The sequence below is a fragment of the Pogoniulus pusillus genome, chromosome 44, assembly GCF_015220805.1.
Source record: "Pogoniulus pusillus isolate bPogPus1 chromosome 44, bPogPus1.pri, whole genome shotgun sequence".
Classification (NCBI taxonomy): domain Eukaryota; kingdom Metazoa; phylum Chordata; class Aves; order Piciformes; family Lybiidae; genus Pogoniulus; species Pogoniulus pusillus.
Genome location: NC_087307.1, coordinates 1,426,304 through 1,453,446, shown reverse-complemented (window position 1 = coordinate 1,453,446; position 27,143 = coordinate 1,426,304). Strand labels below are relative to the sequence as shown.

Sequence of the window (27,143 nt, the reverse complement as noted above, 5' to 3'; positions counted from 1 at the left end):
TCTAGTGGCCAAGGGGCCATTTATCTCGGCCCACATTCAGTAAGTAGGGGTACTGTCTTGGGTTCTAATGCAAGTTCCCAGAGACTCTAATAAATTTGATAGACTCAATAACAATTTATAGAGTGCCCTCCCCTCTTTCCCCTCCTTTCCCAAAGATAGGGATTAGATATAGGGAGAGAGAGAGGTAAGCACACCCAAATAAATCAATCTCTCTCATTTGGAAGTTAAAAGGAAAAAAAAGTTTAACAATAACTTAGAAAAGGTATTGGAGGTAGGGAAGTTTACAAAGGATAGGGAAGGGAAAACAGCAAAATACAAAAAAGGATAAATACAACCCAAGTGGTGTGATGGTGTCTCTGCCTCGTGGTTGCCATGTGGTGTGTTGGTATGAAGGCAAAGCTGTGTGTAGTGTGTGTGTGTTGAGAGGGAGCAAAGCGAGAGAGAGAGAGAGAGCAGGAAACCCCTCTCTTTTATAGGACAGGAAGTGGGGGGGAGTGGGCTAACCATCACCTGGAGTGTGGCCCACCCCTGAGGAGGGGCCAAGACCCCTAGGGTCAGGTTCAGGGTTACTCCCCCTGGAGTGTTAACCCTATAGAGGTACACAGGTAAACAACCTGCTCGGACATCCCTGCTCACGCTCACTTGCAGCTCAGACTCCCCTGCTTGTGTACCTTAGTTGCAGAGCTCACTTAAGCCTGCCTATATATATGTGGAGCCCACAATCTCCCAGCCAGCTGTGCAGAGCTGAATGCCACTGTGTTATCAGGACCAGATCCTGTATTGCCTGCATTTACCTACAGAGCTCAGACTCCCAAGCAGCTGTGTACATCTTGCATGCCTGCTGCCTATCATTGCCTGCTGAGTGCCACTGCCACTGAGTTACCAGGAAGCAGACTCTGAATTGTCTGCACGTGATCGGCCTGCTAGCCACATGAGAACCGTGCTGAGACAGCACAGCATCCTACTCCTGCACCTGAGATCCTGCTAAGAATCCCTGGACAGAGCATCCAGAAGAAGCCAGGAGACAAGGGCAGAGATTGCATCCTTCGCCTGGAGAACCAGGTCAGAGACTGTCATTTCCCCTGAAGCCAGGAGGATTCCAGCCTCAAAGTCTGCGGGCAAAGACTCCCCTGAAGTTTGGACACTGGCATAGGCTGTGACATAGCCCCAGAGGGTGACTGATGATTAATCAGAGTTGTAAGTGAATGCTTTAATGCCTCTGTAATATCTCTTGTCTCTGCCATAGAGCAGAAAGAGTTTCCAGCCCTCTCTGCTGGGCTTATAGCCTATAGACCCCAAGCGGCATTAAGCCACAGGGAAAACTCCTCTCTCTGTTTATAGTCTGAATGTTTGCTGGTTATTAATGAGTTACTGTAGATACTTATCCTAGAACGTTTCCATAACCATGTAGAATCCATTTTCATGTTAATATACAGTGCTTGGGGGTGGCAGAGTTCAGAATATTGAGTTTAATAAATATCTATTTTTATAGAATATTGTCTCACCCCAATTAATTTCTCTCCTCTGCCACAACCAGCATAAGCGACAGAATCCCCCTCCACGACACCACCCCAGAAGAGATGTTACAAAAAGCCTTATCTGTTTTCAGGTATTTTAATTGCTCTCTCATGGATAAGGACCCCCCTGATCATTAGACACTTTAATGGCAGTGAATCTTTTGAGAAAAAAGAGAAGCCACCTGTTATGATTCCTCGCTTAGAGTCTGGGGAAAAATTTGGGTCCATATCTATTAGTAACTGTCACGGAAGGTAGTTTGGGAGGTTATGAGGGAAATACGTGAAGGCTCACTTGTGGATTTTAAGTGATTTATTGCTCAAACACGGAGATCCCCCACCCGAACTAAATTCCCCACGTGAATTCTTTTAGGATTGAGGTTGTAGAATAACAGTTCAGAAAATAGCAGATAAAGGAGAGTCTGTGATTTCTTTAGAGTTCTTTTGAGCCTTTAAAGTTATTCAGTCTTTAGGTGAGGAGTTCTTTCTTTGGTTTACTCACGATTCAGCGGTTCAGATCAGCAGGATTCGAAGTTTGGGCGGTGTCCCTTTGTTCGTCAGGATCAGGCCCAAGCGGGTTTCAGGCCTCTGCGGGCCCCTCGTCGGGCAGGGCCGATCAGAAATGAGAGGTCACCGCGGCAGGAGCGAGGCAAGCAGGCAGGCTAGCGAGCGAGCAGGTGGGAGCAGGTACCAGCAAGCTCAAGCAAGCAAGCAAGCAAGAGCTTCGATCCAGGCAGGCACACCATTTTTATAGTATTCAAAAGAGGTAACCCTCCAGTCTAGGCTATTTTATGTTATTCTTACAGATTGGCACAAATTACAATTAACCTGTATAATTGGACAGTCCTTACCAAAACAACCTGTAGGCCCACCCAAAGCTCGGCCCATCAGCAGGTGGTCAGTGTGCATGAGAACCAAGGCCGAAAGTTGGAAAACAAGGCCAATGTTTACCTTTTATCTCCTCTAGGGAGGAAACTTCTCATGGGACTAGAAGATTGTTTTGGTTTTATGATGCTTCTGGCTTAAAATGTGAGACACTGCAACTTTTACAACAGGGAGGCCTGCTAAGGGCTTCTGCTACCCTCCATGACAGTAACATGGGGCAAAGGTTATGCTGTGACTCTACAGAAAACAGACCACGGTGGCTTCTGGCAAAGAACATACATCCATTTCAAGAGAGACTGTTGAACACTGAAGACTGAACTACAGCACAGCCTCTGGACAGATGTTACCCACAGAAGAAAATTGTATTACATTCTATATCTTCTCTTTGTGTGCAAAAGAAACTTTTCTTTTCCCTTTACTTTCTTCTTTGCACAAAACCAATGTTTGGGTTACTCTTGCTAATGTAACAGGACAGAGTTCTCTTTGTTTAGCCACAGCATCCTCAGAAAATCCCTTTTCAACATGTCCGGTAGGATTGCAGAGCACTGTAAAAACATTAGTCTATGCTTTTGCTGTCTTTGCTTGTATTGTTTCTCTTTTTTCCATGCTTATTTCCATGGTCTGGTTGACTGGATAGGGCTGGGTGCTAGGTTGGACTGGATGAGCTTGGAGGTCTCTTCCAGCCTGCTTGATTCTATGATTGCAATGTATTCAGAAAATGATAGTACATTCCACTGCTGAATTTCTCTTTGTTCAACAGAGAGGGGGAGATGTTTGGTACAGTTATGTTACATACAGTGATTTTATAGTGATGTCTGAATTTGGTAGACTGACGCATGAGCCATGGGCTTGAAAGCAGGCTGCTGAGCTGGGTGAAAGTGTCTCTGAAAGAATCATAGAATCATAGAATCAACCAGGTTGGAAGAGACCTCCAAGATGATCCAGTCCAACCTATCCCCCAGCCCTATCCAGTCAACCAGACCATGGCACTAAGTGCCTCATCCAGTCTTTTCTTGAACACCTCCAGGGATGGCAACTCCACCACCTCCCTGGGCAGCCCATTCCAATGCCAATCACTCTCTCTGACAACAACTTCCTCCTAACATCCAGCCTATACTTTCCCTGGCACAACTTGAGACTGCATCCCCTTGTTCTGTTGCTGCTTGCTTGGGAGAAGAGGCCGCCCCCCACCTGGCTACAATGTCCCTTCAGGGAGTTGTAGACAGCAATGAGGTCGCCCCTGAGCCTCCTCTTCTCCAGGCTGCACACCCCCAGCTCCCTCAGCCTCTCCTCTTCCTGATGCAGGCCAGGATGCCATTGGCTCTCTTGGCCACCTGGGCACACTGCTGCCTCATCTTCAGCCTACTACACACCAGTACCCCCAGGTCCCTTTCCTCCTGGCTGTTTTCCAGCCACTCAGTCCCCAGCCTGTAGCGCTGCTTGTGGTTGTTGTGGCCAAAGTGCAGAACCCTGCACTTGGCCTTGTTAAATGTGGTTTGTAAAACAAGAGGCCTCCAGTCTAATTGTTTCATGGCCTTCACAGCCTGGTACCATTTGGTGCCTGTTTTCTTACTTAGACACCATAACTGCCTCCTTAGGATTAAGGTGATTAATCCTCTGAAGGACTAAGGTAACACAGCTTTGCTAAGAGAAGTTCTTGTGCCTTGTTGGAAGGTAAGAAATACGTAGCTGATATGTCCTAGCAATTGCTGTGTAACCCTAACGTAGTCCTAACCTAGATGTACATAACCAATCAGAGTTTAACATGATTTGTAATCCTCCTATGCAGCCTTCTGATAGAAAGTATCTAAACCCATGCTTAGGTGTCATAAACTGGAACTTGCTTATGTTAAGCCTTCTCCCCATCTCTTGTTACCCTATTACTGATGGTAACTGGCCTGTGGCAAAGCACCACACCAATCTTCTCTGCTGCACCTTCCTCACCTGATGTCTCTCCAACAAGTCCTTGCTCTGTACTATGAGTGCAGTGCTGTGAGCCCACACACTCCCTGCTCACTCTGAGAAGCTCAGTGCTCATCTCAGGTTTCCAGACAAGCTCAGCTGGTTCCAAGCTCTCCCCAGGACCTGCCACAGGGAGCTGCAGAGCTCTGGCATGTCCCCACACAGCCAGAGCTGCTCTGAAGGGCACAGCAGTCCTGGGAAGCTGGGCAGGAGGGGCATCAGGAAGAAAGTGCCATCCCTCCCCTCCCATCAGTGCCAAGACTGGAGGCCAGCACTGGCAGGAGCAAATGGATGCCAGAGACTGCCAACCATCAGCCAGCAATGTGCCCATGCGGACAAGAAGGCAAAAGGCATCCTGGGGTGGAACAGGGGGGCTGTGGTTAGAGTTTGAGAGAAGTTCTCTTTCTCAGGAATATTGTGCCCAGTGCTTGGACCCTCAGTTTAGGAAGAACCCCAGGGAACTGCTTGAAAGAGTCCAGTGCAGAGCCACAAAGATCATTAAGGCAGTGAAGCTCTCCCTGCTGAGGGCAGGCTGAGGGAGCTGGATCTGTTCAGCTCTGAGAGGAGGAGACTGAGAGGTGCCCTCAGTCATGATTCTATAGCTCTGCAGGGCAGAGTTAAAAGGATGGAGCCAGACTCTACTCAGTGATGTCCAATCACAGCACAAGGGGCAATGGCTGCCATCTGCAGCAGAGGAGGTTCCACAGGAACAGGAGTGTTTTTAACTGTAAGGGAGACAAAACATTGGAGCAGGCTCCTCAGATCTTGTGGAGTCTGTTTCTCTGGATACATTCAAAACCCTCCTGGATGTGTTCCTGTGTGACCTACTCCAGGTGATCCTGCTCTGCTGCAGGGCTTGGACTGGATGAGCTTTTGAGGTCCCTTCCACCTCTAAGGTTTTTGTGGTTCTGTGATTCTGCCTTGCCTCCAGGATCATCCTCACCCACACAGCTTTTGCCACTCCCTCCATTCCTTCTTCAAGACCCACTCCCAAGCACATCACTCCCTGGGGAGCATCACAGAGAACCTTTGCCGTTGGGACCTGTGACTGGCAGGATGGAAATGTCTCTGCCAGCAGGAACAGTGCCTGGGGACCAGGGGCTCTCATGGCCCTGCAGCCTCACCCTGAGCCTGCTATCCCCACACGTGTCCCTTCCCCACCACCATGTCTTTGTGCTCTGCTGATCCCAGGCAGCTCAGGCAAGCACCCACCCCCAACCCCCAGGCAGACAGCAGCAGCTCTGGGCCAATCTTCCAAAATCTTTTATTCAGAACCAGTGTGGAGGGCTCAGAGTTGGGGGGAAAGCAGAAGCATTGCCCTGCTGCCTCTGCTGGGAGCCAGAGCCAGTTCCTGGTGCCTGTGTCTCTCCCAGCTGCACAGAGTTCTCCTCCCTCACAGCTGCAGCCAGCCCAGTGGCAGGGATGGGCTCAGCTGGCTGAGGACTCAGGGAGCCTTGTGGCCTGATCTGTGCTGTTGCCCCCTGTGCCCTCAGGGGGATGTGCAGCAGGCAGCTCTTCAGCATCCTCATAGTCTGTGCTCTGAGGGGACAGGGTGCAGGTATCTGGCCCAGCTCCAGGGCCCTCAGCACTGCTCTGTGAGCACAGATCTGCCCCTGCAAGCAGCAAGACAGCAACTGGGCATTGGCCCAGAGGTGCCCCTCCTCCTCTGGGCATCAATTCTCTCCCTTCCTCCTTGCACTTCTGAGACATTCAGCTCTCTCACACCCTGATGCCAAGGAGAAAACCTGGGGCAGGTTTCCCCATGGGCTGCCAGCCTGATGGTGATTCACCTGGTTCCAGGAATGGCTCCCCAGGAGCCAGCAGCAATCTCTTACTTCTCACCTCCAGGTGTATCTCTGGGTCCTAATCCTTCCTCTGCCCCTCTGGGCATTTCCCTGGCTCCCTGCCCGAACACAGGAACCTGTGCAGGGTCAGAAATCTCCCTGGCATCATCATAGCCATCCACTGGGTCATCTCCAGCCAGGACAGAGACATCTGGAAGGAGAAAGGTGCTGGTGACAGTCAAAAGACAGATCCTGCTTAGGAGTGGACAGGAGGAAGTGCAGAGATCTGGGGCTCAGACATTGGTGTTGGCAGCACCAGAAGGCAGCCCTTCCCATGTCCTGCCCAGCTCCTGTGATGACACTCAGTGACACCACTGCTCTTCACCTGCCTGCAGGGAGCAGACACCAACCTCTCCCTGCCCCCCGTTACCTGCTGTTGACTCCAGGCCATCCTCCTCCTCTCTGTCACCAGGCTTGGGCTGCAGCTGACCCATGGATCCCTCTAAACAGGAGCCTGGAGAAGGTGCAATAGGCATCAGTGAGCACTCTGGGGACCTGGCTTGTGGGCAGTGCTGGCAATGTGGGAGCCATTGAGCCAGGGCTGAGTGAGGAGAAGTGCTCAGGGCTCACTGTGCTGCCCCAGGACAAATCCTGTCTCAGAAGGGCTCTGCAACTGCTCTGGGACAGCCTCTTGCCTTAACCCTTGGGTGCCACCTGGGGTGCATGGGCAGGCAGACAGAGCTTGTCCCTGGTGAGAACAGGCAGAAATGGTGAGGGGGAAACTTCTCACCCAGGTGCAGCCCCTGGCTCCTCTTCCTAGTGTCCTGGCAGCCCTTCAGCTGTAAGGACTAGGGTCCAGGGGGATACAGGAGCCAACCCGAGGAGAGGGGTATGGTAAAGAGCCCTGGAGATGTGTTCCCCATGATGGACACAGACTCACCTGAGTCACTGAACCTCTCCTGCTTCTCCCACGAAGGGCTGGATCCAATGTCCTCGTACACAGCCTCAGGGACGGGCTCCCAAGTGGTCTGGGCAGCTGGGGACAGAGTCAGGGCTAGCAGAGGTACAGGCAGGCAGGCTCAGGACCTCACTCTGCTCCTCTAGCCCTGTTCCCCAGAGGCAGCTCACAGCTGTCCTCACAGCAGAGCACTATTGTGGGGTTCTGCCACCACTGGCACTTCCTTAATGCTGGCAGTGACCACAAAGAGGTGACCTGAGGCAGCAACAGCCTTGCACATTCCCCCCAGGCACAGCCCTTGTGCCACTCTGGCTCCTGAATCAGGAGTGCTGGGGCAAGCTCCCACCTTTACGTCCTGCTCATGCTGCCCCCTCTCTGCTCCAGGGATCGGCACAAGCACCTGGGCAGGCAGCAGCACACACTCTGGTCACTGTTCTGCCCTTGCCACTCAGTGCCACACCACAGCACCCTTGGCCTTTCAGGAGGCATCTTGCCCTGGCACCACGGGGGAAGCACCAACCTCTGCGCCCAGCCCTGGCACTTTGCACTTGTCCAGCCAGGAGGGCCAGGAGCAGGCAGAGAAGGGCTCCCAGGACGATGCAGATGATGACAGGCACTGAGACACTGCTGCTGCTGGTCCGACGGCCCCCAGGGGCACCTGCATGGGCAGCAGCAGAGCAAGGGCAGCAGCAGGCCAAGGACAATGTGTGGCCAGCACACCCCAGTGCTTAACCCACTACACTGAGTGCAGACAACCGCAGGGGTGAGCAAAGGGAAAGCTCCCACCCTAGAGGGGAAGAGACAGCCCTGCCCAGCCCCACACCACTGCCCCAATGCCATCTTTGGAGATTTCACCCCCCAGAAAGGAGCCAATTCCCTCCTGATGTGGGTCAGAGCCTGGCCCTGGGCACATGCAGCCCTGGCAGGGAGGAGAGGTTACCTGCTTGGGGGGTTGGTGCTTCTGTGCTGGGTGCATCTGCAGGGGAGGAGAAGGAGAGCTGGGCTGAGAGGGTGCTTGTGCAGGGAGCAGGGAACCTCCTCTCTGACACACTGTGTGCAGGTGGGAACAGCCCTGACACATGCCAACAGAAATGCTCCTCCTGTGGGGCTGCTCAGGCTGCCCAGCACACAGCACTGGGCCCTGCTCCAGGTTGTGCTAAGATGGCACAGGCAGTGCAGGAACTGCCCGGGGGCTGCAGGGCTCTGCTCACAGAGGCTGGAGAACATCCAGCCAGACAGCAGCTGCTGCCCACTTGGCACCAGGCTGCCATGGCCTTGTTCTCTCTGGGGCCATGAAGGCACCCAATGGGGAAAATGCTTTCCCAGCTCCTTGCCCCTAGCCCAGAGAGGGCTCCCTGCCCCTCACTCACCTGAGCAGCTCACAGCAGCATCCTCCTTGTGCCGGCAGACACCGCTGTCCCCAGGCCGGGCCCAGCACTCCTGCAGAGATGGCTCTGTGCCCTGGCACTCCACCTGCTCCAGCCAGATGGGGCCTGTCCCCTCCCCAAAGGCAGCCTCCCCCGGGGCAGACAGCACAGGCCCACAGCCCAGCTGCCTGCATGCCACCTGGGCATCCTGCCTGTCCCAGGAGTCGTCGCACACCGTGCCCCAGGAGCCGTGCAGCCAGACCTCCACTCTGCCTGAGCACCTGTGCTGCCCTCCCACGGCACGAATCTTCTCCCTGGCTGGAGAAGGCAGAGCCCTGCCAGGGCAGCAGGAGAGCAGGCAGAGCCCTGCCGGCTGAGAGGGGTGTGCAGAGGAGCAGCTACCTGTGCAGTTCCTGGGGTCTGGGCATGGGGCTGAGAGATCTGCAGACACTTCTGGCTGTTTCCCTGCAGAAGGAAATGCTGCAGTGGAAGGGCTGCTGGACAGGGGTGCTGCAGCAGAGAGGGGGGCTGAGCTGAGCTCGTGATTCCCCTGTGCCTTCCTTCATGGCAGTAACTAAATGTGCGTCACTTAATGGGGACACATAGCATTGTGGGACCCCTGGTTCCCAGAGCAGTGACAGTGTGCTCATGAGTTTTCCTCAAATCCATGTCTGGTCTTTCCTGAGACATTGCCAGGAGACAACTTTGCCTCGCCAAGGTGGGTTTGGGGGAGTAGAACCCCAGCTAGGACCTGCTTGGGAAGGTGTTGGACTCTTGGAGCTGCAGTCCCAACTTTGCTACAAGCAGGAGAAGGATATGGGACACCAAGGGCCTCTCTTGGCCCTGCCTTTGTGCTTGTCTTTACCCAGTTGGGAGTAGAATCTGGGGGCATGCTGGTGCCCATCTAGCTCAGAATTACCATTGCAGATGATGTGGGTCTCATCTCGCAGGTCTTCACAAGAGTGCAGGTGCCAGGGAGCAGAGGGACACTGCCAGAAGGAGCTGTTTCTCTCCCCACACTGCACTCGATCCAGCCAGGCAGCAGTAGACACCCTAGCAGAGGGCAGGTTTGCATCCAGGTCCCCTGTGTCCCCACAGCCCAGCTCCTTGCATGCCAGTGAGACAGTTCTGGGAGTCATTGAGTTGGAGCAGACATTGCCCCAGGTGCCATTGTAGAACACCTGCAGGCGCCCGGAGCAGTTGCTGCTCTTCTCCAGCCTCAGGGCCATGAACTCTGGGAGGAAAGGGCTCAGATGGGACCAGGCTGGTCTGGGACTCTGGGAGCAGGGACACTCCTGCACCTCCCAGGCCCTCAGCCAAACGAAGTCACTGCTGACATCAACCCCTGGAAGTGTTAGGCAGAGAAAAGACCCTGAAAGACAGGGAATCCTGCACTCCCTGCTGGGCCTTGAGGACAGCTGATCTCATCAGGTTACCCAGTGGCACTGAGGGGACACCTGAGTGCAGTGGCATCCTCAGGCTTGGCTTGGGCAGGGGCACAGAGGCAGCAGGAAGAGCCTTGTCCATTGCTCTGCCCCTTCCCAGCCTGCCCAGGCCCTGTGCTCCCAGCACAGCTCCCAGCACACACCTGAGCAGATGACTCCGGCGTCCTCTTTGTGCCCGCAGTCGTGCTGCCCCCAGGGCCCTGCCGGGCACTCCCAGAGAGCAGCTTCGGCCCCGGAGCAGTTGACCCCATCCAGCCAGATGTGCCCAGAGCCTGCCCCGAAGCCAGCGGAGCCAACCGCCTGCAGCGCCCCTCCGCAGCCCAGCTGCTGGCAAACGACGCTGGCATCGGCCAGGTCCCAGCTGTCATCGCAGACGCTGCCCCAGCTGCCCTGCGAGTAGATCTCCACTCTGCCCTCGCAGCGCCCGCGGCCCCCTGCCAGCCGCACCTGCCGGCTCCCTGCAGCAGGAAGAAGCCCCAGCTGCTGTCAGGGGCTGCTGCCCAGCCAGCACACAGCCTGGGGGCCCTAGCAGTGCCACTCACCACTGCAAGCGACCCCCACATCCTCTGCAATGCCTGCTGCCAGCACGCTCTGGGGCAGGGAGGTGTTGCAGAGCTGTAGGCTGGCCTCGTGCCCTGCACACCGCACCCCTCGCAGCCCCACGGGGCCCTGCCCTCTCTCAGCCTTTGGCAGGGTGTAGGCTGCCTCTGCCTCTCCGCACCGCAGCTGCCGGCACACCACGCTGGCCTCCTGCAGGTGCCACTGCTCTGCCAGGACCCTGCCCCATGTCCCACGCCGCAAGATCTCCACTCGTCCATCGCAGCGGCTCCCTCCACCCACCAGCCGCAGGGAACCGGAGCCAGCTGGGCCTGGGGAGAGCAGCCCTGCAGCAGCCCTTGGGGGCACCCAGGAGCCCAGCAGCCTGTGCCACATCTCCATGCTCTGACACCACTGCAGGCCCTTGCAGATCTCCTGCCCTGCCTCAGGCAAGGGCAGACTGCAGCTCTGCCAGCATTTGGCCAGCGCTCACCTGAGCAAATGACAGCAGCGTCCTGCTCATGGGAGCACAGAGAGGCCCCCAGGCTGCTCACGGGGCACTGGCCCAGCTGGGCTTCAGTGCCAGCACAGTGGAAGGAGTCTCTCCAGACAGGGCCTGTGCCTCTCCCAAAGTGGCCTCCTCCAGGAAGAGACTCAGCAAAGCCACAGTTGAGGTGACGACAGAGAACGTGGGCGTCCAGCAGGTCCCAGTGCCAGTCACAGAGGGTGCCCCAGGTGCCCTGCACTTGGACCTCCACCCTTCCCTCACAGCCTCTGCTGCCATTCACCAGCCTGTATTCTGTGAAATCACCGACAAAGAAAGAGAGAAAGGGTGACTTTTGCTCTTGCACCCTCCAGAGCTGCAGGCCAGGGCACAGGGGCAGCCTGCCAGCCTCCTCCTGCTACCTGATCTTAGGGCTGCAGGCAACCTAATCCCCACTCCTGCCCTCACACTCAGCCCAGCACAGGCCCTGCTCGCCTTCCTCAGCACACTCTTGCTGTCCAACTCCAAAACCCTGAGTCCTTACGTGTGCAGGTGACTCCAACAGCATCTGCATGGCTGCAGGGCTGAGTCCTGGGGGATCCCCTGGGGCAGGATATAAGAAAAGATTCATTCCCCACACACTGCAGGTCTCTGTCCCACATGGGACCATCCCAATCTCCAAACTGAGCTGCCCCATGCACAGACAGGGCTGTGCCACACTGCAGCTCCCTGCAGATCACGTTGGCAGCTCTCAGATCAAAGGCTGAGGCACAGACAGGTTTCCACTCCTTCCCATCATCGATCTCCACACGTCCTGAGCAGGGACTGTCCCCTCCAACCAGCTGGGCAAAGCCTGGAGCAACCAAAGACCCCTGTGAGATCCCAGAGCCCTCAGGCACTTGGATGCTCACAGCCCATCTCGTAGTCATGGAGACCGAAGCAGAGCCACACAAACACCTCAGCTTCTCCCACTTGATCTTGGTGTCACAAATATATCAAAATGCCTCTTCTGCTCTGCAGCCCCTCCTCTGATAGCAGCACAGGAATGTGGTCCTCAGACAGGGTCAAAGGACAAGGCCAGACTGACAAATCCCCATCACTGGGTTGGCAGAGAGCAGGAGAGTAGGAAGGGGATTCCCCAGTGCAAGGACAGGCACCCAAAAAGACAGCAAGCACTGCCCAGTCCCTACTGGTGCAGGGCAGCCAGCAGATGGGCCAGGCAGCAGAGGCTGGGCAGCAGCTCAGCACTGCCTGAAGTGGGTCATATCCCTGTGGGCTGGCTCCCAGGGAGTGCCCCTGGAAGAGGGATGATGTGGCCATGGACCACCCTGTTCTTCTGCCTGAGCCTAATGACCTTCCCGTCTTAGCTGCCACTCTACTCTGGGGACTCGTTTCTATCAGGGGACAACCCACAAGTTCCTGATCATCTTGGGACCATCCCAGAACAGTTGTTGGCCCTTGGAGCCTCTGACATGGAGGGATCCAGTCCTCAGTGCTGCCAGATTGCAGCTGTATGTGTAAGGGATAAAACTGACTGCATGACCAAATTTCCCAGTCCCTGGCACTAACCAAGGGTGGATTGAGCCACACTGGGGGCACTGCCAGCAGACATCCCTCAGGATGCAGGGAAAGCAGCAAGGACAGTCTCAAGTTCTGCCAGGGTAGGTATAGGCTGGATGTTAGGAAGAAGTTCTTCACAGAGAGAGTGATTTCCCATTGGAATGGGCTGCTCGGGGAGGTGGTGGAGGCAAAGTCCCTGGGGGTCTTCAAGAAAAGACTGGATGAGGCACTTAGTGCCATGGTCTAGTTGACTGGATAGGGCTGGGTGATAGGTTGGACTGGATGATCTTGGAAGTCTCTTCCAACCTGGTTGCTTCTATGATTCTATGACAGCCCCAGCTCAGCAGTGTCAGCAGCTATACCAGGACCTTCTCCAGTGCCCCCTTGTTTCCCTGAGGGCACAGCCAGCTGTCATCCCCCATCCCAGTCACAAGGGGATGGAACAGGATGTCCCTGTACCTGAACAGGTCACTCCAGCATCCCAAAGATGGTTACAGACTCTCTGAGCCTCATTCGAGAATCTGCAGTCAGACAGGGCAGACTCAAAGCCATCACACTCAACATGAACCTCAATAATGGGGCCGCGTCCTGGCCCAAAGTGTGCATATGAATGAGCTTCCAGAGCAGATCCACATTGCAGCTGCCTACAAACCACTGCAGCATCCTTCATGTCCCAGGAGGAACCACACACAGTCCACCACTGTCCCTCGTGTTTCACTTCCACTCTCCCAGCACAGCTCCTGCCGCCATTTGCCAGCCTCACCTCCAAGGTGCCTTCAAACACAGACATGGGAATTGTCAGGAGAGTTCTGAGCAGCAGACTGCAGGTCTGGAGGCTTCCCATGCCCAGAATTTGACAAAGTCACCAGGATAGGAGCCCTCCACAGCCTGCATTGTCCTTGGGAGATGGGAGGTTCCATCTCCTCCTCACAGGCTGCAAAGAAGTGAGGGTGCCCAGCACAAGCCCTGCAGTGCCATTGCCTACCCCACAGGCTGTGCCATCTCACCTCAAACCAACATCTCTTTCCCAGGCTCAAACTCAAACTATGTCTGGCCCTGCACAGTGAACCCTCTCCTCTCCTACCCAGCACACCCTGTGCAGCCCTGTGCCCCAGACTCACAGCTCCCTCTCCCAACCAGGCAGAGGGCAAGGCACACACTTGGTTGATTGCAGCACCTTCTGCTTTTCTCCCCACTGGCACATGCAAAGAAACCTCATTCCCAGGCCTTCCCCAGTGGCCATGCTGGTGCCCACCTTCCTCAGGCCATGGCACAAGGGGAGCAGCACTTACCCCTGCACAGCTGCACCCAGAGCTTGAGCCACAGAAGCCAAGCGAGCAGGAGTCCTCCTGTGCCCATCCTGAGAGTCCTGCCCTGCTGGCACAGCTCCTGGCAACTCACACAAAGAAATATGCTGGGAGGGTGAACTCTCTCTGCGGGAGGCTGAACTATCTCTGGGGCAGATAAGCAGCTGCAGGAGGAGCCAATCGAAGCAGCAGCACTTTTCAGACGCTATCGGCAGCTCGCTCCCCTCCGACACAGCCCAGCCCTCCAATGAGCTTCTCCAGCGCCCTTCATGACCATATATGAGGGACAGATGTGTCCTGCTGTGGGTGTCAGGGAGGCTGTGGCAGGGGATTGTCCTGGGACAGTGTGGCTGTGCAGGGCAAATGGCTCTGTCACCCCTTGCACCCCACTGTGTGGACTGGGAGCACTCAGCAGCTCCTACACAGGCCTCATCCTAGAAGCCAAGGGGCAAGTGTCCAGCTGCTCCTGAGCTGTGGGAACCATGGAGGTGGGGCTGCTGTGGGGTCTGTGTCAGGATGGGAAGGCAACAGCCTCTGCCTTTGCTCCTGCCTCCACTGTGCTGCTAGTAGCAGCTGGCAAAGGTCCTTGTCTAGGGCAAGGTCTCCATGGCAGGAGTGCTGCTGGCACATCCCTTGCACAGAGCCCCACAGGGAGTCCCTGTCAGGAGCTGGGGCTGGGACATGTCCCTGCCCTGGCAGCAGCAGAGCTGCAGGCTGAGGCTCAGCCCTGTGCCTGACTCTCAGCATGTCACCAAGGGGCAGTTATTCCCCACAGGCACATCAGGAGCTGGAGCTGCAGGTGCACAGACCACAGCCCACGTCACCTCGCAGCGCTGCCTGCGCTCCCCCTGCAGTACCCAGGCAGGAAGTTGTGGTTTCCTCCTGGCACTCTGCCCAGGAACATCCCTGCTGTACCCCTGAGCCACCCCAACCCTGACTACTGCAGCCAGGGCTGTAGGGGATGCTCCTTTAGCCTCACAGACACAGGCAGCTCCTGACCACCATGGTAACACCATGGTGGCTCCTGGCTGCTCTGTACCTGGCCCCACAGCTACAGACCACCACTAGGGACATGACCTCACAGCTCCTGCTGCCACCCACTGCATGTTCAGTACTTGTCCTGACAGTGACCTCACACCCTCGGACTTCTGCTGCCATGTCCTCTGCACTCACTGTCTCACAGGGCCATGCACAGGCTGAGCTGCTGCCATTGGTGGTTCTCCCCAGGGGACACTTTGAGGGATCCCTGAATGTTCTGTTGGTGACAGCAGCCCCCACAGCAGCCCTGTGCCTGCTCCTGCCTGAACAGCTACTCCAGCACTGGTAACATCACCAGCTGGGCATTCACAAGCCAGGGGCCTGCTCCTGGCCTATGCAACACTCAGACACAGCTGATGTCAGAGCACCTAAACCTGCCCTGAGCCTGCTCCTGGCCCCTCAGCTATTCAGGCACCAGTGACCTCACAAGACACAGTATCATAGTATCACAGTATCACAGTATCATCAGGGTTGGAAGAGACCTCACAGATCATCAAGTCCAACCCTTTACCACAGAGCTCAAGGCCAGACCATGGCACCAAGTGCCACGTCCAATTCTGCCTTGAACAGCTCCAGGGACGGCGACTCCACCACCTCCCCGGGCAGCCCATTCCAGTGTCCAATGACTCTCTCAGTGAAGAACTTTCTCCTCACCTCCAGCATAAATTTCCCCTGGGATAGCTTGAGTCTGTGTCCTCTTGCTCTGGTGCTGGCCACCTGAGAGAAGAGAGCAACCTCCTCCTGGCTACAACCACCCTTCAGGTAGTTGTAGACAGCAATAAGGTCTCCCCTGAGCCTCCTCTTCTCCAGGCTAAACAATCCCAGCTCCCTCAGCCTCTCTTCATAGGGCTGTGCTCAAGGCCTCTCCCCAGCCTCGTCGCCCTTCTCTGGACATGCTCAAGAATCTCAATGTCCCTCCTAAACTGGGGGGCCCAAAACTGGACACAGTACTCAAGGTGTGGTCTAACCAGTGCAGAGTACAGGGGCAGAATGACCTCCCTGCTCCTGCTGGCCACACCATTCCTGATGCAGGCCAGGATGCCACTGGCTCTCTTGGCCACCTGGGCACACTGCTGGCTCATGTTCAGGTGGGTATCAATCAGCACCCCCAGATCCCTCTCTGTCTGGCTGCTCTCCAACCACTCCGACCCCAGCCTGTATCTCTGCATGGGGTTGCTGTGGCCAAAGTGCAGCACCCTGCACTTGGAGCTACTGAACACCATCCCCTTGGACTCTGCCCATCTGTCCAGGTAGTCAAGGTCCTGCTGCAGAGCCCTTCTGCCCTCCAACCCAGCCACATCTACTCCCAGCTTGGTGTCATCTGCAAACTTGCTGATGACTGACTCCATGCCCTCATCCAGATCATCTAGGAAGATGTTAAAGAGGATGGGGCCCAGCACTGATCCCTGAGGGACACCACTAGTGACAGCTGCCAGCTGGATGTGGCACCATTCACCGCCACTCTCTGGGCTCGGCCCTCCAGAAATCATTAAGGCAGCAGAGGAGATTCCACAGGAACAGAAGGAAAATGTTTTTCACTGTAAGGGAGACAAAAGAGTGGAACAGGCTCCTCAGAGATCTTGTGGAGTCTTTTTCTCTGGAGACATTCAAAACCCTCCTGGATGTGTTCCTGTGTGACCTACTCCAGGTGATCCTGCTCTGCTGCAGGGCTTGTACTGGATGAGCTTTTGAGGTCCCTTCCACCTCTAAGGTTTTGTGGTTCTGTGATTCTGCCTTGTCTCCAGGATCATCCTCACCCAGACAGCTTTTGCCACTCACTCCATTCGTTCTTTGTTGGAAAACACGTTCGGTGGAGCGCTATGGGAAGATGACTCTTTGGTCACCAATATAGTTAGATGGTCAAATCCACTTTATTTCTGTGATACAGTGACTTATATGCACTTGTAGCAAGAGGCTGCTCCACCAAGATTGGTTACAGTCAGAGGGTCCAGAGTTACATGTAAGGCATCAATAGGTCAGCATACCATAACAATCTGAGGGTCAACCTCTGGGGCTGGCTAAACTCTGCCCACCTGCAGCTGCACTCCACCCCCTGCAGCTGCATGTGGGGGGAAGCTACCATGTGCCTGCTATCTAAACTCCCAAGATGGATTCAAGGACATTCCCAGCACGGGTTGCTCATTGTTTATCAATTCTTGAGTGCTGTGCTAAAAAGAATTTCTCCAACACTTCTTCCAGACCCACTCCCAAGCACAGCACCCCCTGGGGAGCATCACAGAGAACCTTTGCTGCTGCCATCTGTGACTGGCAGGATGGAAATGTCTCTGCCAGCAGGAACAGTGCCTGGGGACCAGGGGCTCTCGTGGCCCTGCAGCCTCACCCTGAGCCTGCTATCCCCACACGTGTCCCTTCCCCACCACCATGTCTTTGTGCTCTGCTGATCCCAGGCAGCTCAGGCAAGCACCCACCCCCAACCCCCAGGCAGACAGCAGCAGCTCTGGGCCAATCTTCCAAAATCTTTTATTCAGAACCAGTGTGGAGGGCTCAGAGTTGGGGGGAAAGCAGAAGCATTGCCCTGCTGCCTCTGCTGGGAGCCAGAGCCAGTTCCTGGTGCCTGTGTCTCTCCCAGCTGCACAGAGTTCTCCTCCCTCACAGCTGCAGCCAGCCCAGTGGCAGGGATGGGCTCAGCTGGCTGAGGGCTCAGGGAGCCTTGTGGCCTGATCTGTGCTGTTGCCCCCTGTGCCCTCAGGGGGATGTGCAGCAGGCAGCTCTTCAGCATCCTCATAGTCTGTGCTCTGAGGGGACAGGGTGCAGGTATCTGGCCCAGTTCCAGGGCCCTCAGCACTGCTCTGTGAGCACAGATCTGCCCCTGCAAGCAGCAAGACAGCAACTGGGCATTGGCCCAGAGGTGCCCCTCCTCCTCTGGGCATCAATTCTCTCCCTTCCTCCTTGCACTTCTGAGACATTCAGCTCTCTCACACCCTGATGCCAAGGAGAAAACCTGGGGCAGGTTTCCCCATGGGCTGCCAGCCTGATGGTGATTCACCTGGTTCCAGGAATGGCTCCCCAGGAGCCAGCAGCAATCTCTTACTTCTCACCTCCAGGTGTATCTCTGGGTCCTAATCCTTCCTCTGCCCCCCTGGGCATTTCCCTGGCTCCCTGCCCGAACACAGGAACCTGTGCAGGGTCAGAAATCTCCCTGGCATCATCATAGCCATCCACTGGGTCATCTCCAGCCAGGACAGAGACATCTGGAAGGAGAAAGGTGCTGGTGACAGTCAAAAGACAGATCCTGCTTAGGGGTGGACAGGAGGAAGTGCAGAGATTTGGGGCTCAGACATTGGTGTTGGCAGCACCAGAAGACAGCCCTGCCCATGTCCTGCCCAGCTCCTGTGATGACACTCAGTGACACCACTGCTCTTCACCTGCCTGCAGGGAGCAGACACCAACCTCTCCCTGCCCCCCGTTACCTGCTGTTGACTCCAGGCCATCCTCCTCCTCTCTGTCACCAGGCTTGGGCTGCAGCTGACCCATGGATCCCTCTAAACAGGAGCCTGGAGAAGGTGCAATAGGCATCAGTGAGCACTCTGGGGACCTGGCTTGTGGGCAGTGCTGGCAATGTGGGAGCCATTGAGCCAGGGCTGAGTGAGGAGAAGTGCTCAGGGCTCACTGTGCTGCCCCAGGACAAATCCTGTCTCAGAAGGGCTCTGCAACTGCTCTGGGACAGCCTCTTGCCTTAACCCTTGGGTGCCACCTGGGGTGCATGGGCAGGCAGACAGAGCTTGTCCCTGGTGAGAACAGGCAGAAATGGTGAGGGGGAAACTTCTCACCCAGGTGCAGCCCCTGGCTCCTCTTCCTAGTGTCCTGGCAGCCCTTCAGCTGTAAGGACTAGGGTCCAGGGGGATACAGGAGCCAACCCGAGGAGAGGGGTATGGTAAAGAGCCCTGGAGATGTGTTCCCCATGATGGACACAGACTCACCTGAGTCACTGAACCTCTCCTGCTTCTCCCACGAAGGGCTGGATCCAATGTCCTCGTACACAGCCTCAGGGACGGGCTCCCAAGTGGTCTGGGCAGCTGGGGACAGAGTCAGGGCTAGCAGAGGTACAGGCAGGCAGGCTCAGGACCTCACTCTGCTCCTCTAGCCCTGTTCCCCAGAGGCAGCTCACAGCTGTCCTCACAGCAGAGCACTATTGTGGGGTTCTGCCACCACTGGCACTTCCTTAATGCTGGCAGTGACCACAAAGAGGTGACCTGAGGCAGCAACAGCCTTGCACATTCCCCCCAGGCACAGCCCTTGTGCCACTCTGGCTTCTGAATCAGGAGTGCTGGGGCAAGCTCCCACCTTTACGTCCTGCTCATGCTGCCCCCTCTCTGCTCCAGGGATCGGCACAAGCACCTGGGCAGGCAGCAGCACACACTCTGGTCACTGTTCTGCCCTTGCCACTCAGTGCCACACCACAGCACCCTTGGCCTTTCAGGAGGCATCTTGCCCTGGCACCACGGGGGAAGCACCAACCTCTGCGCCCAGCCCTGGCACTTTGCACTTGTCCAGCCAGGAGGGCCAGGAGCAGGCAGAGAAGGGCTCCCAGGACGATGCAGATGATGACAGGCACTGAGACACTGCTGCTGCTGGTCTGACGGCCCCCAGGGGCACCTGCATGGGCAGCAGCAGAGCAAGGGCAGCAGCAGGCCAAGGACAATGTGTGGCCAGCACACCCCAGTGCTTAACCCACTACACTGAGTGCAGACAACCGCAGGGGTGAGCGAAGGGAAAGCTCTCACCCTAGAGGGGAAGAGACAGCCCTGCCCAGCCCCACACCACTGCCCCAATGCCATCTTTGGAGATTTCACCCCCCAGAAAGGAGCCAATTCCCTCCTGATGTGGGTCAGAGCCTGGCCCTGGGCACATGCAGCCCTGGCAGGGAGGAGAGGTTACCTGCTCGGGGGGTTGGTGCTTCTGTGCTGGGTGCATCTGCAGGGGAGGAGAAGGAGAGCTGGGCTGAGAGGGTGCTTGTGCAGGGAGCAGGGAACCTCCTCTCTGACACACTGTGTGCAGGTGGGAACAGCCCTGACACATGCCAACAGAACTGCCCCTCCTGTGGGGCTGCTCAGGCTGCCCAGCACACAGCACTGGGCCCTGCTCCAGGTTGTGCTCAGATGGCAGAGTCAGTGCAGGAACTGCCCGGGGGCTGCAGGGCTCTGCTCACAGAGGCTGGAGAACATCCAGCCAGACAGCAGCTGCTGCCCACTTGGCACCAGGCTGCCATGGCCTTGTTCTCTCTGGGGCCATGAAGGCACCCAATGGGGAAAATGCTTTCCCAGCTCCTTGCCCCTAGCCCAGAGAGGGCTCCCTGCCCCTCACTCACCTGAGCAGCTCACAGCAGCATCCTCCTTGTGCCGGCAGACACCGCTGTCCCCAGGCCGGGCCCAGCACTCCTGCAGAGATGGCTCTGTGCCCTGGCACTCCACCTGCTCCAGCCAGATGGGGCCTGTCCCCTCCCCAAAGGCAGCCTCCCCCGGGGCAGACAGCACAGGGCCACAGCCCAGCTGCCTGCATGCCACCTGGGCATCCTGCCTGTCCCAGGAGTCGTCGCACACCGTGCCCCAGGAGCCGTGCAGCCAGACCTCCACTCTGCCTGAGCACCTGTGCTGCCCTCCCACGGCACGAATCTTCTCCCTGGCTGGAGAAGGCAGAGCCCTGCCAGGGCAGCAGGAGAGCAGGCAGAGCCCTGCCGGCTGAGAGGGGTGTGCAGAGGAGCAGCTACCTGTGCAGTTCCTGGAGTCTGGGCATGGGGCTGAGAGATCTGCAGACACTTCTGGTCGTTTCCCTGCAGAATTAAATGCTGCAGTGGAAGGGCTGCTGGACAGGGGTGCTGCAGCTGAGAGTGAGGCTGAACTCTGATTCTGCCTCCCCCTGCCTTTTCCCTCATGGTAGTAACTAAACCTGTATCACTCAGGGAGGGAATACAGCAGTGTGGAGACTCTGATTCCCAGAGCACTAGAAGGCTGCCCATGGTTTTCCCTCAAACTTTCTAGTCTCTAATATCACCTTGACTGGAGACATCTCTACCTTACTCATTGCTGCTGGGAACCCAGCTGGGGCCTGCTGGGGAAGATGTGGGGGTCTGAAAGCTGAAATCTCCCTTGTGATATGAGCAGCAGAAGGTATGGCAGGTACAGGTCCCATCTGAGCCCTCTCTTGGTGCTTGACTGGAGCCAGCTGGGAGCAAGATCTGGGGGCATGCTGGCGCCCATCTAGCTCAGAATTACCATGGCAGATGATGTGGGTCTCATCTCGCAGGTCTTCACAAGAGTGCAGGTGCCAGGGAGCAGAGGGACACTGCCAGAAGGAGCTGTTTCTCTCCCCACACTGGACTCGATCCAGCCAGGCCACATCAGACACCCTAGCATAGGGCAGGTTTGTATCCAGGTCCCCTGTGTCCCCACAGCCCAGCTCCTTGCATGCCAGTGAGACAGTTCTGGGAGTCATTGAGTTGGAGCAGACATTGCCCCAGGTGCCATTGTAGAACACCTGCAGGCGCCCGGAGCAGTTGCTGCTCTTCTCCAGCCTCAGGGCCACGAACTCTGGGAGGAAAGGGCTCAGATGGGACCAGGCTGGTCTGGGGCTCTGGGAGCAGGGACACTCCTGCACCTCAAAGACCCTCATCCAGACAAAGTCACTGCCGACATGACCCCCTTGAAGTGACAGGCAGGGAAAGGGCCCTGAAGAACAGGCAACCCTGCACTCCCTGCTGGGCCCTGAGGACAGCTGATCTCATCAGGTTACCCAGTGGCACTGAGGGGACACCTGAGTGCAGTGGCATCCTCCGGCTTGGCTAGGGCAGGGGCACAGAGGCAGCAGGAAGAGCCTTGTCCATTGCTCTGCCCCTTCCCAGCCTGCCCAGGCTCTGTGCTCCCAGCACAGCTCCCAGCACACACCTGAGCAGATGACTCCGGCGTCCTCTTTGTGCCCGCAGTCGTGCTGCCCCCAGGGCCCTGCCGGGCACTCCCAGAGAGCAGCTTCGGCCCCGGAGCAGTTGACCCCATCCAGCCAGATGTGCCCAGAGCCTGCCCCGAAGCCAGCGGAGCCAACCGCCTGCAGCGCCCCTCCGCAGCCCAGCTGCTGGCAAACGACGCTGGCATCGGCCAGGTCCCAGCTGTCATCGCAGACGCTGCCCCAGCTGCCCTGCGAGTAGATCTCCACTCTGCCCTCGCAGCGCCCGCGGCCCCCTGCCAGCCGCACCTGCCAGCTCCCTGCAGCAGGAAGAAGCCCCAGCTGCTGTCAGGGGCTGCTGCCCAGCCAGCACACAGCCTGGGGGCCCTGGCACTGCCACTCACCACTGCAAGAGACCCCCACATCCTCTGCAATGCCTGCTGCCAGCACGCTCTGGGGCAGGGAGGTGTTGCAGAGCTGCAGACTGGCCTCGTGCCCTGCACACCGCACCCCTCGCAGCCCCACGGGGCCCTGCCCTCTCTCAGCCTTGGGCAGGGTGTAGGCTGCCTCTGCCTCTCCGCACCGCAGCTGCCGGCACACCACGCTGGCCTCCTGCAGGTGCCACTGCTCTGCCAGGACCCTGCCCCATGTCCCACGCCGCAAGATCTCCACTCGTCCATCGCAGCGGCTCCCTCCACCCACCAGCCGCAGGGAACCGGAGCCAGCTGGGCCTGGGGAGAGCAGCCCTGCAGCAGCCCTTGGGGGCACCCAGGAGCCCAGCAGCCTGTGCCACATCTCCACGCTCTGGCACCACTGCAGGCCCTTGCAGCTCTCCTGCTCTGCCTCAGGCAAGGGCAGACTGCAGCTCTGCCAGCATTTGGCCAGCGCTCACCTGAGCAAATGACAGCAGCGTCCTGCTCATGGGAGCACAGAGAGGCCCCCAGGCTGCTCACGGGGCACTGGCCCAGCTGGGCTTCAGTGCCAGCACAGTGGAAGGAGTCTCTCCAGACAGGGCCTGTGCCTCTCCCAAAGTGGCCTCCTCCAGGAAGAGACTCAGCAAAGCCACAGTTGAGGTGACGACAGAGAACGTGGGCGTCCAGCAGGTCCCAGTGCCAGTCACAGAGGGTGCCCCAGGTGCCCTGCACGTGGACCTCCACCCTTCCCTCACAGCCTCTGCTGCCATTCACCAGCCTGTATTCTGTGAAATCACCGACAAAGAAAGAGAGAAAGGGTGACTTTTGCTCTTGCACCCTCCAGAGCTGCAGGCCAGGGCACAGGGGCAGCCTGCCAGCCTCCTCCTGCTACCTGATCTTAGGGCTGCAGGCAACCACATCCCCACTCCTGCCCTCACACCCAGCCTAGCACAGGCCCTGATGACCCTCCCCACCACACTCTTTCTGTCCAACACTGCCCTGTGTCTTTACCTGTGCAGGTGACTCCAACAGCATCTGCATGGCTGCAGGGCTGAGTCCTGGGGGATCCCCTGGGGCAGGATATAAGAAAAGATTCATTCCCCACACACTGCAGCTCTCTGTCCCACATGGCACCAGCCCAATCTCCAAACTGAGCTGCCCCATGCACAGACAAGGCTGTGCCACACTGCAGCTCCCTGCAGACCACGTTGGCAGCTCTCAGATCAAAGGCTGAGGCACAGACAGGTTTCCACTCCTTCCCATCATCGATCTCCACACGTCCTGAGCAGGGACTGTCCCCTCCAACCAGCTGGGCAAAGCCTGGAGCAACCAAAGACCCCTGTGAGATCCCAGAGCCCTCAGGCACTTGGATGCTCACATCCCATCTTGTAGTCATGGAGACCAAAGAAAGCCACAGAAACACCTCAGCTGCTCCTACTTGATCTTGGTGTCACAAACATACCAAAATGCCTCTTCTGCTCTGCAGCCCCTCCTCTGATAGCAGCACAGGAATGTGGTCCTCAGACAGGGTCAAAGGACAAGGCCAGACTGACAAATCCCCATCACTGGGTTGGCAGAGAGCAGGAGAGTAGGAAGGGGATTCCCCAGTGCAAGGACAGGCACCCAAAAAGGCAGCAAGCACTGCCCAGTCCCTACTGGTGCAGGGCAGCCAGCAGATGGGCCAGGCAGCAGAGGCTGGGCAGCAGCTCAGCACTGCGTGAAGTGGGTCATATCCTTGTGGGCTGGCTCCCAGGGAGTGCCCCTGGAAGAGGGATGATGTGGCCATGGACCACCCTGTTCTTCTGCCTGAGCCTAATGCCCTTCCCCTCTTAGCTGCCACTCTACTCTGGGGACTTGTTTCTATCAGGGGACAACCCACAAGTCCCTGGGCATCTTGGGCCCATCCCAGAACAGTTGTTGGCCCTTGGAGCCTCTGACATGGATGGATCCAGTCCTCAGTGCTGCCGGATAGCAGCTGTATGTGTAAGGGATAAAACTCACTGCATGACCAAATTTCCCAGTCCCTGGCACTGTCCAAGGGTGGATTGAGCCACAATGGGGGCACTGCCAGCAGACATCCCTCAGGATGCAGGGAAAGCAGCAAGGACAGCCCCAGCTCAGCAGCGTCAGCAGCCATACCAGGCCCTTCTCCAGTGCCCCCTTGTTTCCCTGAGGGCACAGCCAGCTGCCTTCCCCTATCCCAGTCACAAAGGGATGGAACAGGATGTCCCTGTACCTGAACAGGTCACTCCAGCATCCCGAGCATGGTTACAGATTCCCTGAGCCTCATCTGAGATTCTGCAGTCCAAGGGGAAAGACTCAGAGCCATCACACTCAACACGAACCGCAATAATGGGGCCAGATCCTGGCCCAAAGTGTGCATTTGAATGAGCTTCCAGAGCAGATCCACATTGCAGATGCCTACAAACCACTGCAGCATCCTTCATGTCCCAGGAGGAACCACACACAGTCCACCACTGTCCCTCGTGCTTCATCTCCACTCTCCCAGCACAGCGCCTGCCGCCATCTGCCAGCCTCACCTCCAAGGTGCCTTCAAACACAGACATGGGAATGGTCAGGAGAGTTCTGAGCAGCAGACTGCAGTTCTGGAGGTTTCCCATGCCCAGAATTTGACAAAGTCACCAGGACAGAAGCCCTCCACAACCTGCATTGTCCTTGGGAGATGGGAGGTTCCATCTCCTCCTCACAGGCTGCAAAGAAGTGAGGGTGCCCAGCACAAGCCCTGAAGTGCCATTGCCTACCCCACAGGCTGTGCCACCTCATCTCAAACCAACATCTCTTTCCCAGGCTCAAACTCAAACTATGTCTGGCCCTGCACAGCGAACCCTCTCCTCTCCTACCCAGCACACCCTGTGCAGCCCTGTGCACCCAGACCCACAGCTCCCTCTCCCAGCCAGGCAGAGGGCAAGGCACACACTTGGTTGATTGCAGCACCTTCTGCTTTTCTCCCCACTGGCACATGCAAAGAAACCTCATTCCCAGGCCTTCCCCAATGGCCATGCTGGTGCCCACCTTCCTCAGGCCATGGCACAAGGGGAGCAGCACTTACCCCTGCACAGCTGCACCCAGAGCTTGAGCCACAGAAGCCAAGCGAGCAGGAGTCCTTCTGTGCCCATCCTGAGAGTCCTGCCCTGCTGGCACAGCTCCTGGCAACTCACACAAAGAAATATGCTGGGAGGGTGAACTCTCTCTGCGGGAGGCTGAACTATCTCTGGGGCAGATAAGCAGCTGCAGGAGGAGCCAATCGAAGCAGCAGCACTTTTCAGACGCTATCGGCAGCTCGCTCCCCTCCGACACAGCCCAGCCCTCCAATGAGCTTCTCCAGCGCCCTTCATGACCATATATGAGGGACAGATGTGTCCTGCTGTGGGTGTCAGGGAGGCTGTGGCAGGGGATTGTCCTGGGACAGTGTGGCTGTGCAGGGCAAATGGCTCTGTCACCCCTTGCACCCCACTGTGTGGACTGGGAGCACTCAGAGCTCCTACACAGGCCTCATCCTAGAAGCCAAGGGGCAAGTGTCCAGCTGCTCCTGAGCTGTGGGAACCATGGAGCTGGGGCTGCTGTGGGGTCTGTGTCAGGATGGGAAGGCAACAGCTTCTGCCCTTGCTCCTGCCTCCACTGTGCTGGTTGCAGCAGCTGGGAAACGTCTCCATGGCAGGAGTGCTGCTGGCACATCCCTTGCACAGAGCCCCACAGGGAGTCCCTGTCAGGAGCTGGGGCTGGGACATGTCCCTGCCCTGGCAGCAGCAGACCTGCAGGCTGAGGCTCAGCCCTGTGCCTACTGCAGCCAGGGCTGTAGGGGATGCTCCTTTAGCCTCACAGACACAGGCAGCTCCTGACCACCATGGTAACACCATGGTGGCTCCTGGCTGCTCTGTACCTGGCCCCACAGCTACAGACCACCACTAGGGACATGACCTCACAGCTCCTGCTGCCACCCACTGTATGTTCAGTACTTGTCCTGACAGTGACCTCACACCCTCTGACTTCTGCTGCCATGTCCTCTGCACTCACTGTCTCACAGGGCCATGCACAGGCTGAGCTGCTGCCATTGGTGGTTCTCCCCAGAGGACACGTTGAGAGATCTCTGAATGTTCTGTTGGTGACAGCAGCCCCCACAGCAGCCCTGTGCCTGCTCCTGCCTGAACAGCTACTCCAGCACTGGTGACATCACCAGCTGGGCATTCACAAGCCAGGGGCCTGCTCCTGGCCTATGCAACACTCAGACACAGCTGATGTCAGAGCACCTAAACCTGCCCTGAGCCTGCTCCTGGCCCCTCAGCTATTCAGGCACCAGTGACCTCACAAGCACCTGCAGTAGCTCTTGTTCTGCTCCTAACCCAGCAACTACTCAGGCACCAGTGACCCCACAAGACACCACACACCCCATGGCCCTGCTCTTGTCTGGTCAGATACTAGGCCAGCAGTGACTCCAGAAGCACCACACAACCATGGGCCTGATCCTGCACTGTCAGCTGATTGGTCACAGGTGACCTTGCGAACACCTACACAGCAGAGCTGCTTCCTCCTGGCCTACCACGTTCCAGGCACCTGTGACCTCAAATGCTCCAACACAAGATGTGTCTCTCCTGGTCTCCTCAGGCACCTCTGACATCACAGGGACATTCCCAGTTGTTGTGGAAGGGCAATATAGGCCTAAGAGATGTCCTGGCTTGTCCAGACATGACCCCATGATCCACTTCCCTCTCTGCTGAAGTGGGCAGCAACACAGCAAAGAAGACAAAAGGCCTGGAAACACCCAGAGTGCTTTGGGGAAAAACAAGGTGCACAGACTTGTTGGTGCATGGCCTGTGTTGGCCCAAATAAGGATCAACCATTCTCCTGGTGTCACCTAACATGACATTGGCAAAGTGCCATTCTGATTGGCTAGTCTCTGTGGCCAGATGGAGCCATCACACTTGGGTGGTTGATAATAGATATGGGTGAGGTACAACAACCTGCTCTGCCTCA

At 57.1% G+C, this 27,143-nt stretch overlaps 1 protein-coding gene across 1 annotated transcript; it reads right to left on the bottom strand.

Annotated features, from left to right (window-relative positions):
* Nucleotides 1-5,608: 5,608 nt before the first annotated feature.
* LOC135192831 (scavenger receptor cysteine-rich type 1 protein M130-like) lies at nucleotides 5,609-23,280 on the bottom strand. The gene is made up of 24 exons (XM_064176206.1): nucleotides 23,163-23,280; nucleotides 22,631-22,936; nucleotides 22,143-22,463; nucleotides 21,744-22,058; nucleotides 21,075-21,389; nucleotides 20,570-20,632; nucleotides 20,171-20,485; nucleotides 19,712-19,776; nucleotides 18,783-18,870; nucleotides 18,273-18,356; nucleotides 17,901-18,053; nucleotides 13,130-13,270; nucleotides 11,481-11,789; nucleotides 10,946-11,251; nucleotides 10,458-10,778; nucleotides 10,059-10,373; nucleotides 9,336-9,704; nucleotides 8,474-8,935; nucleotides 8,044-8,079; nucleotides 7,624-7,761; nucleotides 7,086-7,181; nucleotides 6,576-6,659; nucleotides 6,204-6,356; nucleotides 5,609-5,974 (listed from the first exon to the last, which is right to left on the bottom strand). The coding sequence occupies exons 1-24, from the start codon at nucleotides 23,278-23,280 to the stop codon at nucleotides 5,790-5,792; spliced, it is 5,058 nt and encodes a 1,685-aa protein (XP_064032276.1). The 3' UTR covers nucleotides 5,609-5,789.
* Between the last annotated feature and the right edge of the window lie 3,863 nt (nucleotides 23,281-27,143).